Source organism: Patagioenas fasciata, chromosome 5 (assembly GCF_037038585.1).
Source record: "Patagioenas fasciata isolate bPatFas1 chromosome 5, bPatFas1.hap1, whole genome shotgun sequence".
Lineage (NCBI taxonomy): Eukaryota > Metazoa > Chordata > Aves > Columbiformes > Columbidae > Patagioenas > Patagioenas fasciata.
Window position 1 is genome coordinate 7,732,501 of NC_092524.1, and position 15,231 is coordinate 7,747,731.

Below are 15,231 nucleotides of genomic sequence, written 5' to 3' on the forward strand. Positions count from 1 at the left end.
AGTTTCTGTACTAAACACATTTTTGATGCACAAATCTGCTCAAATGTTCAGCCCTCCCCGCAACTTCCAGATAAACAGTAATGTTTATTTTAATCTCGATTACTCACAGAAGTCTTGCGTTTCATGTGATACCAGTTTCTGTCATTCATACTCACGATGTTTGTTTCACTTTGCACTGAGTCGTACTGTCTTAGATAGAGTCATTTAAAAGGAATTAGCATGACCTGTCTTCTAACCTTTCCCCGGCAACTCCTTATTCTGCTCTTAAACTTCCTTTAAAGCTTTGGTTTGCCAAAGGATAGTCAACATGCTGGCTTGATCACCAATGTGGTTTTTATATTTTTTTTATATAAGCAATATCAATCACTGAGTAAAAATACGCCACAGTATGTTTTCATACCAAAACAGGGTGATCCAATGGCATGAATATTAAATTACACTTCAGTAATTTCTGAAGTCTAAGATTATTTGGTAGTAATGCTACAAAAGGCTTTGTTAGCTGGAGTTTTAAACTGTAACTCTCATGAGTCATGGGGGATTAGTACTGAAAATAAGGTATATTAAAATATGAATTATGCAATGACTACTTGTTCGCCTGGGAGTTACAGGAACTGAACATATTTCCGGTATCAGTGCCAGTTTTTAGGGTGAGAAGACATGTCTTCTGGCTTGGTTTTTGCCCTAGCATGGAGCATCCAACGGTGGCATTTACCATTGCAGAGCTGAAGTTACTAGCTTGTGAAAAGCTGCAAACATAAACAAACTGGTCGTCTGTTTAGCAACCTCTCTTTGTAAATGTACAAAATTTGTAAACCAGCAAAACATTTGTCTATCTAAATGATACTTGCTTTTAAAACAGAGATTAGTAATAAAAGTCTGCACTTACATAGCACTTTTTCATTTATCTTGCACTGGTTTAAAGTGATTGAATAATTTGTGTTTCTCTACACATAATAATCCTGCCAGGCAGACTCAGAAAATACCTGTAGCAGAGAAGAACTTGCCCATGCATGAAAAGAAAAATAATTAAAAATATATTAAAAAGCTCAAGAAAATTAGTCTGCTTCTAAAAGCTATTAAATTGTTCCTATCCCTGAAGCTTTACAAATGTGCTAATTGTCGTGTTCTGGTCATGTAATATGTTTCTGCTCCAAGTGAAGGCGCTTCTCTGTTGCCGAAGCCCCGGTGCCGTCAGGGGGGGACTGACGGGCTCCGTAACACGGGGAAATGAATCTTTCCTTTGGGCAACACCTGCTCCAGGTCTGAACGCCCAGAAATGCTTCACAGATGTGCTGGGCTGCCTAGCAATGGAAATCTTCTAATTCTAGCTGACCTAAAAAGGTAAATAGACTCCTGAGCATAGGGCTGCTCCCAGTATAAACCAACAATACTCCCCCTCAGCTGGCATGTGCGTTTTGCCCCCTACACCCTTTTTCTTCGTCAGCAGCAACTTGCCAAACCTGTGACACTGGTCTCTTGGAACTGCAGCATTCAGGGATGTATCGTATGGATGGTTTGCATTGTGTGGACGAATGTAAAACAATATGGCGCAAACCTCTCAGTGCTTTCTGGAGCAATCCTGCGCGCCTGGGAGAGGTCCTGCAGGTAGACCCTTGTCAGCAATTCATACGCATAAGTAGTGTGTGCGTTCGCATGTAGAGTTATGTGTTGTGTAAACTTCTGAAACTGATGTGTAGGAGGAAATAAATATTGTCAATCAATACAAAATCTAGGCAAAATGCTGAGGCAGCATTGGGGCAGCCCACAGCTGGGCTGGCCCAGAGTCTCGGAGCAGCTCCCGTTTTCTCCTCTGCTTCTTAGGAAAGCATTTCATTAAACTCTAAATTTCACAGAATCGATGGAGACTAGGTACTTCAAATCCATGGAAGCTTGTAGGCAATGTGTGTTTTAGCAATAGCTGGCAGAACTATTCAGTTCCAAAGACTCTTTGCATTTCTGTTTTCTTTCTTTATTGAGTTGGCAACTCAGGCATTGAAACGCACTTGCAAAGGAGATTTGTCAGTGCAAGTTACCTGTCCTGGAGCGTAACCTTTCTGCAAAGTGTTGAAATCTATCTGGACAGTTTTTGCAAGAGGTGGAATATATTTTATCAGTTATTGGCGTTGTTGCACACTTGAGATAAAATGGTGGTTTTTAAATGGGTGTACTAATGAGTTTTATGAAATGTAATATATTTAAACAGAAACAGAAGCTTGATAGATTACAGTGAACTTCAACAGATAGCTTTGGATGAGAACTCAAATATTTGGTTAGTTTTCCAATTGAGCTGAAATTTTAAAGGGCAACAGTAACATTGCAGTATGTTGGAACTCCTAGAACAGATGCTTCTGCCTCTGAATGCTATTTCTCCCTCCTCCTCACATAGCTTTTGTTTGTACACACAGTGTCTCAAACACTTCTCAGGCTTCCCAGTAGAGAGAACCAAGTCATTGCAGAGCAGCACGGGCATCGCCAGCAACTCTGGAACGTTTCCAGTGAGCCATCTGTGGTTTGATAAAAAATCCGTATTTTGTGGCCTGTTGCAATGTCATTCAAAGAAAGAGGAGGAATCATGGAGGCACGGACTCAATGAGAAGCTTCGTGTAGTTGTAGGACTGAATTCCTCTCCTTGACCTTTTACTCTCCAAGTTAAGAATGGGGTTTAAGCTAGTCATCCAGGTTTCCTGAATAATCAGCAGAGATGGGCAAGCTCTTGCAAGGATGATTCATCTCATCCTAAGTATATAATATAGGTTAGACTGAACGGCTGACTTGTAGACAGCTGCAATTAGGTTGAATGAATCCGTCAGAGAAGAGAATGTGACATTAACATTAACATCCATCCGGATTATCCTGAGAGCCCTAGAATTACTCAAACTTGCATCACGGGTCCCACACTCCTCTTACGTAAGCCCGAGGAGCAGAATTTCAGCAAAAAGAACAGGTCTATAGGAGCAATGTTGGTCTGCTTGCCTTGAATATAGATGATACCTTCAGACTCATGAACTACTGTTTGAATTTAGAGCAGTATTTCCCTTCCGCTTTTAGACAACATATTCCAGTCTCAACTATAATGTGCCTAGATAATGTATCTCTCCTGCCCTCCATCTTTCTTCACTCCATCTTCTCTTCAGCCCTTTGTCACTTGATTTCTTCCCTGTTCTCTTCTGCTTGGCTTTCTATGTCTTTCTCATAGAACATATCTTTCAGTAAGAAGGGGAAAAAAGCTTCACATTGATACAGTATTTATATATCATGGCATATTTCATTCTTCCTGGATATTTTATCTTATGTTTAGTACAGCTCTAGTTTTAAAATTACCATGTATTTCTCTGAATTTTGGATCAGACAAGCAGTTGAACAGCTGTAGTCCCTGGAAAGTCTACAACCACCACCGATTAATCCAGCTTCCTTTATAAATGGGCAACTTCTTCATTCTGCAGAGACTACAGTTATAATATGAAGTGGGTCTCATATTTGTGATTTAGAGCACTATGCGGTACCAAACATTTGGCATTTTCAAGTGTCAGAGAAGGTAAATCTCCCTGATATTTTTATCTTTCTCTTGTGTCCCTTCACATGTAGAAAATTGTCTTTAACACATCTTGAAGTCTTTCTTCGGAATGAAATAGTTTGTTCAGACAATTGTCTGTTTTTTCCTTTCCTGTCACTGAAAAGTAGTGACTAATGCTGCACCTACAAGAACCCACCTGTCTTTACTCAAATGTTGACCTGTTAAGAAAACTGTGAAGTCATTGCCTGGCAAAGCTAAGACACTCCTGAAATGCACATCTGCTAAGAAGTTTGTAACCATTTGGCAGCTGCGTCGGTTAGAAATGCAAGATGCAACCTCTGGAGATGTCAAGTAAACCTATTCATTCAAGAACTCTTTCATCCCATCAACAGACACATTGCAATGGCCTTGAAGAGAGAGTCAGTTCCATGTGTTGCCATTGCGTTGAAGGTACCACCCAATGTCTCTGGTGGGCTCAGATGCCACTAAATCCTTAAGTCTTCACTGCCCCAATAAGAAGAGCAGAGCAGGTTCAGTGACCATGACCAGGGTCAACCACCAGTCCTGGTGACCGCCAGACAGATCTGTGGTTGTGAGGCATGTCCGCTCTCAAGCCGAGCAGTCAGGGCAGCAAGTGAGGATCATACGCAGGTCAGCAAGCTCCATGGCCAGGCCTGAGCAGAGGGCAACTCCCCAACAAACCAGGAGCACCCATCAGGGCTTTGCCAGCTCCTTCTTGCACAGCTGTTTGTCACCCAGCAGCCCAGTTTTGGGCTGCACAGCTGCATTGTTCCACAGCTGGCCTTGAGCTAAAGCCTCCCGTGTGGGACAGTCTTCTTCACCGCAAAGGTAAAGAGACATCTTGGTGACTGTGGAGTCATTTGGAACCTCTTCACTGGCTCCCACTTTTCTTAAGGTGTAGGTTGCTTGTTTTTGTGGCCTCCGTGTCCTTTTTCCCAGCCTGCCTATGCGATCTGATTCATTATCAAGAGATCTATTTCCAGTCAGGTAATGGTGACAGTCACTTGACAGTTCCATAATTTTCAAGCAAGAAATGAGGTTCTTCGCTCTACGATGAGGTTTTATGAAGCCACATTACTAACATCCTGCATGTTTCTCCTTAAAATCCACCTTCGTCATGATACCTACAAAAATGCTGAAGTCTTTTCTTAGAAATTCATTACTAGTTATTATAAATTAGATAATAACAAAAAGATGTAAAAGGGAAAATATAATGGGCATCAGAAGCAGAAAATGAAATAGTAACAGGGACTTGGCCTCTGTACCACGGACTGTTCCTGTTCTCTCTTGTGTGGGCTTTATGGGGTGGCAAGAGTTCTGCTTCAAAGAGAAATAAATAGGATATAAAGCTCCCCAACCAGGAGTCTGCATCTTTCATTTTCCCAGCATTCCTAAAATTCTTCTCCCTGCCCCCCTCTTCCCCCTAAACAAAATCCCTTCGGCTTTGGTGACTTCAGTCTTCATGGAGTTGTGGCAAATGGAACTAGAAGGGATCTGGAGAGGTCATTAACCCATCTCCCTGCCCCAAGGCAGGGCTGCAGCCATCACAGACTACTAAGCATTTTTTTTGGTCAAAGATCCAAATACATGGAATTGTAAAGATTTTTTTTGTTCTAAATTTAATTTTTGGAAGTGTGGGCCCAGTCATTAAAGCTTCATATGACTGTTAGCAGAGTCACAAGGTTAATTTCTGCAACGTTATTGTAATATATATCAAATTAAGAGCAAATTTCCACCTGAACTCCCACTTCTTTTTGGGGGGGATTTAATGATTTTGCATCAGTCATGTTATTATTTGCTTGCTGAAAATATAATAATTTTGGAGTAATATGAACAATTACTTTGAGCTTAGATTTTTGCCAGTGTATGTGTATCTGCTTATCATATGGTTGCAAAATATTTTTATACTTTTTTATTGCTTAAAGTATTTTACAGCTTATGTGATTTTAGGAGCCATTAATTAATTTTATGAAACGTTGCTGTTTCTTGAGTGTCCTCTAACTCATTTTTTTCTGAGTATTTTAGCCAGTATAAAACAATCTGTACAGACACAGATTTCCTCAAATCTGAAAATTAATTTTATGAACTGATTGTTGTTTATACTGTGTAGGTGTAACACTGGATTTCACAAGTTGCCTTCACAGTGCGGTGCCAATAGATTCTTCAGAATACATATAGCGTATGTGTATAGTTGTATACTAATCGGTTCTTTAACATTATCTCTAGTAGATAGCTCTTTTTTTAACCAGTCATTGGTTACTGAGGTTCAGTTACATGATTTTTACCTTATTTTCAACCCCTTTTATAGTCAGCTAAAACCTGCATACTGCTTCTATGCATTTTGTAACTCAGATGTAATCAACATCAGGAGAGGTTGCTAGGAAAACTGCTGCTCAATCCTACTAATACTGAAGAGTCTTACATTGGAAAGGCTGGTTTTTATAAGAAATCTGTACAACAATCCGCTTCATACAACGGGCAAAAGCACCTGTTAGTGTTTTTATGCAATGAGGATTTTGTTGAATTAAAAAAAAAAATGAATTGCACCCCAACCAAACACACCAGCCCACTGGAAGTTCCTGGAATAGTCGTGAATTGGATCCTTACACCCCAGTCTTACAAGGCAGACCAGTGTCAGAAAACATCGGTGCTGTATTTGGTCCTCAGTGCTGGGATTGGACTAAACGCTTGTTCAGTGTCCTTTCTGGCTTGTCATTTGACATATTATCTCCCACTTCTACTTTATTTTTTCTCCCCCATTGAGAACAAATGAAGTAATTAGAAGTTTTCTTCAGGCAGAGGGAGGAGCAGAGGCAAAGTATTTAATAAGTTTTGTCCGAGCTGTTTTCCTTTCGTAATTCATGCCCTAAAGCTGTGTGCTTAGCTGGGTTCGGTGTAATTGTTCCGATCACCGCAAAGCCTTTGGGACCTGCCCGAGACAGAGCGGGTGGGAAGCACCAGCACTCGCATGGTGTCCCTTACAGTAACTAATCACCCTCTTCCACAGCCAGGTATTTCTTAATCAACCTTAGAGTCTGATTCTGAAGATCCTAAGTTTAAACCTTTCTGACAGCCTGCCTGGGTGAAAATGGTGTGTGATCGTGTAATTAAACACACTACAATAATGCAGACACACAATTAACTTTGCACAAAGGACGTTTACTCCAGCGTTCCCTAGTTTTCCCACTGACAAACTTTTCTTTGACACAGGCTTTAAGAAATTATCACAAGGAGGGTGATTATAGGATCCTATCTTCACTTGCATATTTACCTTTGCCAGACTTTGACCATTTTGTCTTAAAATACTTTTGCCCCACCAACTTGCCGTAGGCTACAGGAAGTTTTGTGTTTATCCACATGCTGGAATATTTTAGTGAAAAGTTTTGATTATTTGAAAGAAAAATGAAAATGTGCGATTTTATATCTAGCATTTATGCCAGGGATGTGTTTTTGCTGTCCGGTGAAAATCTGTCTGTGTTTGGCCCAGGCGCGCTCAGTGCTGCGTATTCAGCTTGACCCTTTTCCATGGATATTCCTGCTTTTTTGGCCGGGGCAGTGAGCAGTGCAAAGCAGACAGGCAGGGGGGATGGAAAGCTGTGCCAGCAGGAGAAAGAAGGGCAGGTCAAGAGCAACAGATAGGAAAAGGAGGAGGACAAAATAGGGGATGAGGAAGACAAGGGGCCGAGGTGAGGAAGGGTGCTGTATTTGGACCTCAGCATTAGGAACGGGAGCAGGGGATGGAATATGGGCATAAATGGGCAAGAGAAACTCAGGACTGGCAGGAGAAGGAATGAAGAACTTGGAAACAGAAAACTAAGACTGGCTGGGGAGTCCAGATAACTGGAGGTTCTCCTTCCCCTCTATGCTGCCCCGGTGAGACCACACCTGGAATATTGTGTCCAGTTCTGGGCCCCTCAGTTCCAGAAGGACAGGGAACTGCTGGAAAGAGTCCAGTGCAGGGCAACGAAGATGATGAAGGGAGTGGAGCATCTCCCTTATGAGGAAAGGTTGAGGGAGCTGGGGCTCTTTAGCTTGGAGAAGAGGAAACTGAGGGATGATCTTATTAATGTTTACAGGTACATAAAGGGTGAGTGTCAGGAGGATGGAGCCAGGCTCTTCTCAGTGACAACCAATGATAGGACAAGGGGTAATGGGTTCAAACTGGAACACAAGAGGTTCCACTTAAATATGAGAAGAAACTTCTTCTCAGTGAGGGTGACAGACACTGGCCCAGGCTGCCCAGGGGGGTTGTGGAGTCTCCTTCTCTGCAGACATTCAAACCCGCCTGGACACCTTCCTGTGTAACCTCATCTGGGTGTTCCTGCTCCGGCAGGGGGATTGGACTGGATGAGCTTTTGAGGTCCCCTCCAATCCCTGACATTCTGTGATTCTGTGAAAAGCTGTGTTTTTGTCATGAAGACCAGTTGCAGGGTGGGAGACCTCGGCAAGGAGGACTGGGATTGGCAATGTGAGCAAAATCAGCTTGATCCTTATCAGGGTGATAAGAGAGAGAGAGATTGAAAGGGTCACAGCCTCAGAAATAGCAAAGAAGTCTGTCCACCAGAAAACATTTTGTCCTAAACTGGGTCTTTAAATGTGACTGTTCCTCTGTGGTCAGCAAATATCTGTGGAAATGTCTGATCATTCTGTAAGGCTGGTGGTCAAAAAAGATCACAGCCTATTTATGCCATCACTTGCTGCCTTGGTTCAAGGGACTGCAATGTCCCTACTGGTGCCAAAAATAAAGACCTGCTGTTTAACCTGTGGATGTCTGTATTATGCTGTGTGATGAATTTCCAGTTTGTTTGTGATTTGAAGTGTAGAATTTTTTGAATGGTGTATTTAATAGGATTAATGTTTGCAGCCCTGTTTATATTTTTAAACTGTGCACAGAAAATGTAAGGAATGATATTCTGAGATGCCGATTCAGGCTTTATTCAGAGGTAGCACGTGTGTGTGCGTGTGCTGTGATTCAGATCTTAACGGCAGGATAATACTCAGTTGTTTTCAGAGGACCCTAGTGTTATTTATCGTTCAGAATACATCTGATTTGAGGATGAATGTGGCATACTCAGTGAAGTACGCTTCCTGGAGAACCAGCAATTTGTTGTAATCTTTGGAAACTGGGATTGTAGAGAAGGATTGCAGGAGGGATGGTCTCATAATTAAGACGATTGAAGGATATCTCGGAAGGTGTGATGCGTCCCTGCCCATACTGCTGAGCTCCTGTGTGATCATGTTGCTTCAACCCAGCGTTTTTATTTCTCTGCTCTTATTTTGTGTCTCTCACTTTTCAAGTGCTTGACTTGAGGTTCTTGAAGAAATACCAAGCATGCACAGCTGTAAATTAAGTTAGCATTTGACCATATGAAATGCTGTACAATGGTAGACATTCTGGAAAAGCAAGTCCTAAATGCCTCAGACTATGTTTCTGCAATTAGTGGATACTTATTGCCGTGTGTTTTATGTGCCTTAATTCCCTGTCTCTAAAATTGAGGTAACTTTGCCACCTTATCTGACAAGAAAATTAGGAAAACAACACAGTTGGTATTTGTGAGGTGTTCAGGTGCTGCATACTGACACATGCTATTGAAAAACCATTCTGGCTTCAGAACAAGGTTTGAATCGTGTACAACAAATAAGTCAGAAAAGTTCAAAGTAAACAGTGACAAGAATAGTTACTAAATGGTATATACAGGGCGTGTTTCTTGCTACATAAATTGTGAGGTTTCCCACGTGCTTCATAGGCAATGTGCTACAAAGAAATACACACATTTCTTCTATTTCAAGGCTGAGGTATGTCACCTCACCCTGGGCATAGGCTTTCCTGCTCCACATGTATTACTTTATGCATTTTCTTCCCTTGGAGAAGACAACCCAGTGCACGCTAACTGACCAGTGTGCAGTGTGCAGCCTCTTCACTGAATAAGAGGAGGGAAGAAGAATATGTGCATGTGTAATGAAATACTGCTTCATAACAAATACATCTTTAAAAGCCTCATTCAGTTAATTTTTCTTTCCTTATCTGAGTCTTTGCAAATTTATAAATATTATTCCATTCTGATTATGATATATATTAGCAAAAAAACCCCACAGCATTGACTAAGAGGCTGTGTAAATATCAAAGATTCTTTTTTTCTTTTGACCACCACCTTGAGTCCAGGCCAGTGTGGCAGGGTTTAAGTTGCTCCCTATCTGTAGCATTGGTTAGTCCCTGTGTAAGGTTAGTTTACTGAGTCTCAGTTCCGTTTGCTCTGAATTCATTTGGCAGATTTGGCAAGAGGGTCCGTAATTGCTGGAGGAAGACAATGGTACCACATTTCCCCTGGAGGAAGCCGCCTCTCCCGCTCTCTGGTGAGGGCAGAGAGATGCTAACAGCGAGTGGGAGAAAACTGCATTATTTCACTTGTGTCTGGACCTCACACATATCAGATACCCTGGAGCCTGCCAGCACTTTTTTGGAAAGAAAATGTGGCTGAAAGATCTGCAGAGCACTCCCCTGCACTTCCCAGCTTTTCCTCATCTTTCGCTGTCCAGTGGTTACAGCCCATCCTGACAATCCGAGTTGCACGTTGGCTCTTGCCTAGCAAACATTTTTCTCAGCAGACAAACAAAATAGGCACGTGCCCAGGTTTGTATTGTGTTGGAGCAAGTTCAGAGAAGGGCAACGAAGCCGGTGAGGGGCTGGAGCACAAGTGTGATGAGGAGCGGCTGAGGGAGCTGGGGCTGTTCAGCCTGGAGAACAGGAGGCTGAGGGGAGACCTTATCGCTGTCTACAGCTACCTGAAAGGAGGGTGTAGCATGGAGGGTGTTGGTCTCTTCTCCCAGGTAGCAAGTGATAGGACAAGAGGAAATGGCCTAATGTCGCACCAGGGAAGGTTTAGATTGGATATTAGGAAACGTTTCTTCACAGAAAGGCTTGTGGGGCATTGGAACAGGCTGCCCAGGGCAGTGGTGGAGTCACCATCCCTGAAGGGGTTTAAAAGACACGTAGATGAGGTTCTTAGGAACGTGGTTTAGTGGTGGACTTGACAGTGTTGAGTTAATGGTGGGACTCAATCTGAAAGATCTTTTCCAATCAAAATGATTCTATGGTGTAGAAATGAGGCATCATGGACCACAGTTCACATCCACAGCTGTGCTTGACCTTCTTAGGAATACGGGAAGAACTGTAGGTGAAGGATACCACAGCACAGCACTGATTTCAATATAGTGAAATGTAGAATTCGCATAGTTCCTAAATGGTATATACAGGGCGTGTTTCTTGCTACATAAATTGTGAGATTTCCCACGTGCTTTATAGGCAATGTGCTACAAAGAAATACACACATTTCTTCTATTTCAAGGCTGAGATATGTCACCTCACCCTGGGCATAGGCTTTCCTGCTCCACATGTGTTACTTTATGCATTTTCTTCCCTTGGAGAAGACAACCCAGTGCACGTTCTTCTCCCCACACTGCCCAGAACCAGGGGAGCCCTTTGGAACACCTCTCAAGTTATGTCTAATTGCACAGTCTCAAAGCCAGCCATGAACTAAACAGTCAGTCTGCTGTAAATAGCAGATATTCCTTATGCTTTTTTATTAAATTCTTATCCTACAAGAAGTTGCAAAGGTATTGAAGAAAAGGCATCTGTAGTTATGTGTTCTGGTAAAAACGAAAACATAGCAAAATGAGAGAATAAGGATGGTCCACACAGCCTCCTAAGATAATTTTGCAGTCATTGCTGTTATCCTGTTCCCTTTAGAAGCATGTGCATTTTAAAGAAAAGCCATGCAGTTTAGCCTTTGCCTACTAAATCTTTCAAGAAATATGTTTCTTCCATGATACCAGTTTCATAAATTATTGCACTGTGTATAAGATGCTCAACTATCTCATCTGACTGGCTTTCAGTACCTCACTGTGTCCAAAAGAGAGGCAATTAACCAAGTAAAGCCTCGGTTTTACATTCATTTTCACCTTACCTTACAAAAGCTAAATGGTAATGGCATGTCTTTTATGTATCTCCAGTGTAAAAGAACCCTCGGAGGGAGAGTTGAAATATTTTTGTCATTGCTGAAAAATAAGGTTTATTACACAAGGACTGTGTGCTTGTGGACAAACGTGTAACCTGTGTCTCAGTCTCCTCATCTGTAAAATGGATGTAATGTCCCTACAACTCACAAGGGATGGCAAGGTTTGATTAGCATGTGTGATTGCCTTGTACAAGTGAAACTACTAGCACTTTTGTTTTTATTAAAAAATGAAAGTAGAATATGAAGAAGAAACACTGTAGTAGAATAATGCTGTAACCAGGGTGAACCCTCTCCACCTTCTGACCATTCCATCATTCATTTTCAGGCTCTACCACAAATTATCTATGCTTGAAATAAAATTAGAGTTACATGGTAATGCCGTAGAAATCAAACTATTTGATGTGGGGGTTGATATTGAGACAAAACACTTGTTTTTAACGGGAAGATGCCCATAGATATATTGAAATACCTTGAGAAAATTTGTGTTTTGTTTAGTAAATTTTCATGAGGGAAAAAAAAATCTGTTCCACTTTGTAAATCTAATATATTGAAAACATACAAAACCGTTTCCAGGTCAGCCTAAACGAGTGACTGGGAAGTGCTGTATTTGTGTGAGTAAACATCGATCGGTCTGGAAAAATACTGCGTTTTGAAAGATGCTATGGAAAATAAATTCTACGGCATTTATTCTTTCTGTTTTTTTCCTCTCTCTCTTTCTTCTCTCTCTCCCCATCTCCCTCCCGAAAATTTCCTACCACAGCGCCTGCATTTGCCTCCAGACTTGTCAGACACAGTGAGCCGCGCGAGCAAACAGGATCTGGCAGAATCCGCCAAACTGCTGAGCTCAGGATGCGGCGCCATGGCCATCGGCAAGAAGCACCTGGACTTCTAGTGATTTCTACTTAGCAGTTTCACTCAGATTTATATGACACTCTAATTATGAGTGTTAATGACTTATATAAATATTTTTCTTAATGATTTGACCCAGCAGTCTTGAAAAATACATGTTATCATATGGTGCCTTCTTTTTTGTTTTTTTCCTTTGTTCTGGTTTCTTTGTACTGATTTTGGGCTTGTTTGGATTTTGCTTTTTGTTAAAGCTTCTGTTTGGTTGGGTTCTGCCATTGTTCTGCTCAACTGGAAACATACAGTGTTTTCTTCCTTGAAATAAGAAAATTACTCTTGTCCTTTCATTTCTAATTTTTTTTACAACAAAAATAAAGGGATATTTTTACCGATAGAATTTTTATATACTTACATTTCATATTTTGTATGAATAATAAGTTAAGTTGGGTGGTTTATTGCAATAAAGGAATGAAGCTAAGCAGTTCGTTGTCACATGTTATTTTGAAAGCAAACTATACAGTTATGTTTTTAAAAACATGAATTTTAAAAACGGAAATAGCGTTCTTAAATTTCAGGAAATATTTACATTAGTTCATTAAATATGTAATAATAAATTTAAAACATATAAGTCTTTATTTTAAGATGCCAGTAATTAAAAATGGTTGTTTTTTGAATCAGAATCTATTATAGAGAATTACTTTGCCTTATGGCTTACCACATGCATTTAAATGCACTCGGATGGAATTTACTAACCAGTGAGAAAAGAACTGATTTCCTTGTGTAGTTCAAAACAGTAATCCTAAACAATTGAAGTCAGCACTATGAAATTATGTCAACAGACATAATTCAAGATTGAAATTCAAACCGACAGCTACATTAATGCTAGAAACCAGAAGAGCACATCCGAGCTCGGGGAAGGGTATCACAGCGTGCTGGTCTAAAGCGGGGCAGAATATACAAGTAATTCAGGCTTCTGTACGCTCAGATATCCTATTTGTGCCTATTTCTAAGTATCTGTGTGTATATCTCATCAAACGAAAGACAGGTAAAGCAAAGCTGACCTGTAAATTCAAGTGGTTTGTGTGGTTTTCTCCTGAGGCTGCCTTCCATTTGGAGAGGTAATATCGTCTTCTCTGCGGAACTTCCAGCCACCCAGCTGTAAGATTGCATTACAGTTGCAAAATTTAGTCTCTCTAATAGTGGATTACATGGCTGGAGTGAAACTGAGTCTTCAAAGAACATGTTAATAGGATGCAATAATGGATACTTATTTTGATGGGTTTGGAACCAGGAGTTGGTTAAGTGGTTTCCTTTCTTTTTTTGCCTGCAATCCAGGTCCTACTTTATTTTGTTCTTGACAACGCTGTGTAAAACAAAGACACAGCTCTTAAAACTGTCTAACTAATATGATGAATGTCAATCACTTAAAAAACTCCACTGTAGCATAAACACATACTGTATACAGCTTTTATTCTGAATTAGAATAATTGAATCAATGACAGTGATTTGCCAGGATGTCAAATCTATCCATCATATCCTGTCACTACCAGTTTATTTTTTGTGATCAAAATCAAAAAGACTACTATTTTGTCATCAGCTATTTCATTAGTAGTAACAATCAGGTTTTCTCTTCTGTATTTTTTAGGTATGCCTGTTGTATTTTTTCTTTCTAAAGACACAAATCCTTTTTAAATCTTTTCAAAATAAAGTTTCAGAACTGAACTGTCAGTTTAATAAGGCCAAAAGACATCTGCTTTCCTATGCCAGTATATTTAAAATATTATCATTGATGTCTCAAACATTTTTCTCTTTTTGTATTATGTGTAACATTGAAAGGAAGTTCTCATTAGATGCTTAATTGTGTCTTTTGAAAGCATGGAATGATTTAAATACTTAGGATAAAGTGATTTTTAACAAAGTTGAAATTTTACATAGTACGTCTTTTTAATGTAAATAACAAAAACCACAGTATTTCTTTGTGAAATATGAAGTCACAAGACATATAAATTGCTGCCAACATACTTAAATAGGTCATTGACTTAACATACAGGGGAGAATATATCATGAAGGTCACAGTCGATTTCTAGTTAATATATTAACTGAAAATTGTTAGTGAGTAGCGCGGGTATTCCATGTATGTATATGTGTATGTGTGTGTCCTATGAATTTATAAGACTTCAGTTTCAAAAACTTTGGTAGGTTAATATTAAAACTGACAAATATTTTGAATAATAAAGGGAATTCTGCAAATCTGGATTAATTTTTTTTCTGAGTCACTAAACATGCTTTGTAAAATAAGTGTTAGACTATACAGATGTACAGTGTTGTTCACCTAGGGCAAAAACACAGAGCAAAATTTTCTCTTCTTTGCTTCCAAAATGTTGTATCAGTTACAACAACACATGACAGTGACTTGGCTTATCAGTAAACTGATAAGTGAACCAATGCTATGCATGTGCTACCTGATAGTATGTAGATATATAGGAGTTATAGTGTAGATTCCATTTGTTGCACCAAAAGTGATTTTGACTTGGAAAGCAGGAGAAATGATTACATGGTGATTTTGTGTGAGTTTTCCCCTTAACTGTTCTGTGACAGCCAAGCACTTGTGTACTAAACGTCCTCCTGTTCTCTCTTCTCTTGATTTCAAGACAAATATTTAACCAAGGGGTGCAGCCCAGCTCATCGCAGGATGTGCGCAGCCTCTTCTGACAGGTTGTTGCAACGTGTTACCAGCTTCTTCGGCATCTTCAGAGCCCCCTCGTTGGCTTGGATGCAAAATCTTTGCAAGACGAGCATGATCCTTCCTGGTGCTCGGGGGACTCTTTTGCACAG

The 15,231-nt window shown here is 40.4% G+C and overlaps 1 protein-coding gene across 1 annotated transcript in view; it reads left to right on the forward strand.

Annotated features, from left to right (window-relative positions):
* The window catches only part of ELP4 (elongator acetyltransferase complex subunit 4), a 140,668-nt gene extending 126,022 nt beyond the window's left edge, over positions 1–14,646 (forward strand). Inside the window, exon 10 of the mRNA XM_065839337.2 lies at positions 12,311–14,646. Coding sequence (XP_065695409.1) covers positions 12,311–12,442 — 132 coding nt within the window. The 3' untranslated portion in view covers positions 12,443–14,646. The remainder of the gene's footprint in view (positions 1–12,310) is intronic.
* The last annotated feature ends 585 nt before the right edge of the window (positions 14,647–15,231 follow it).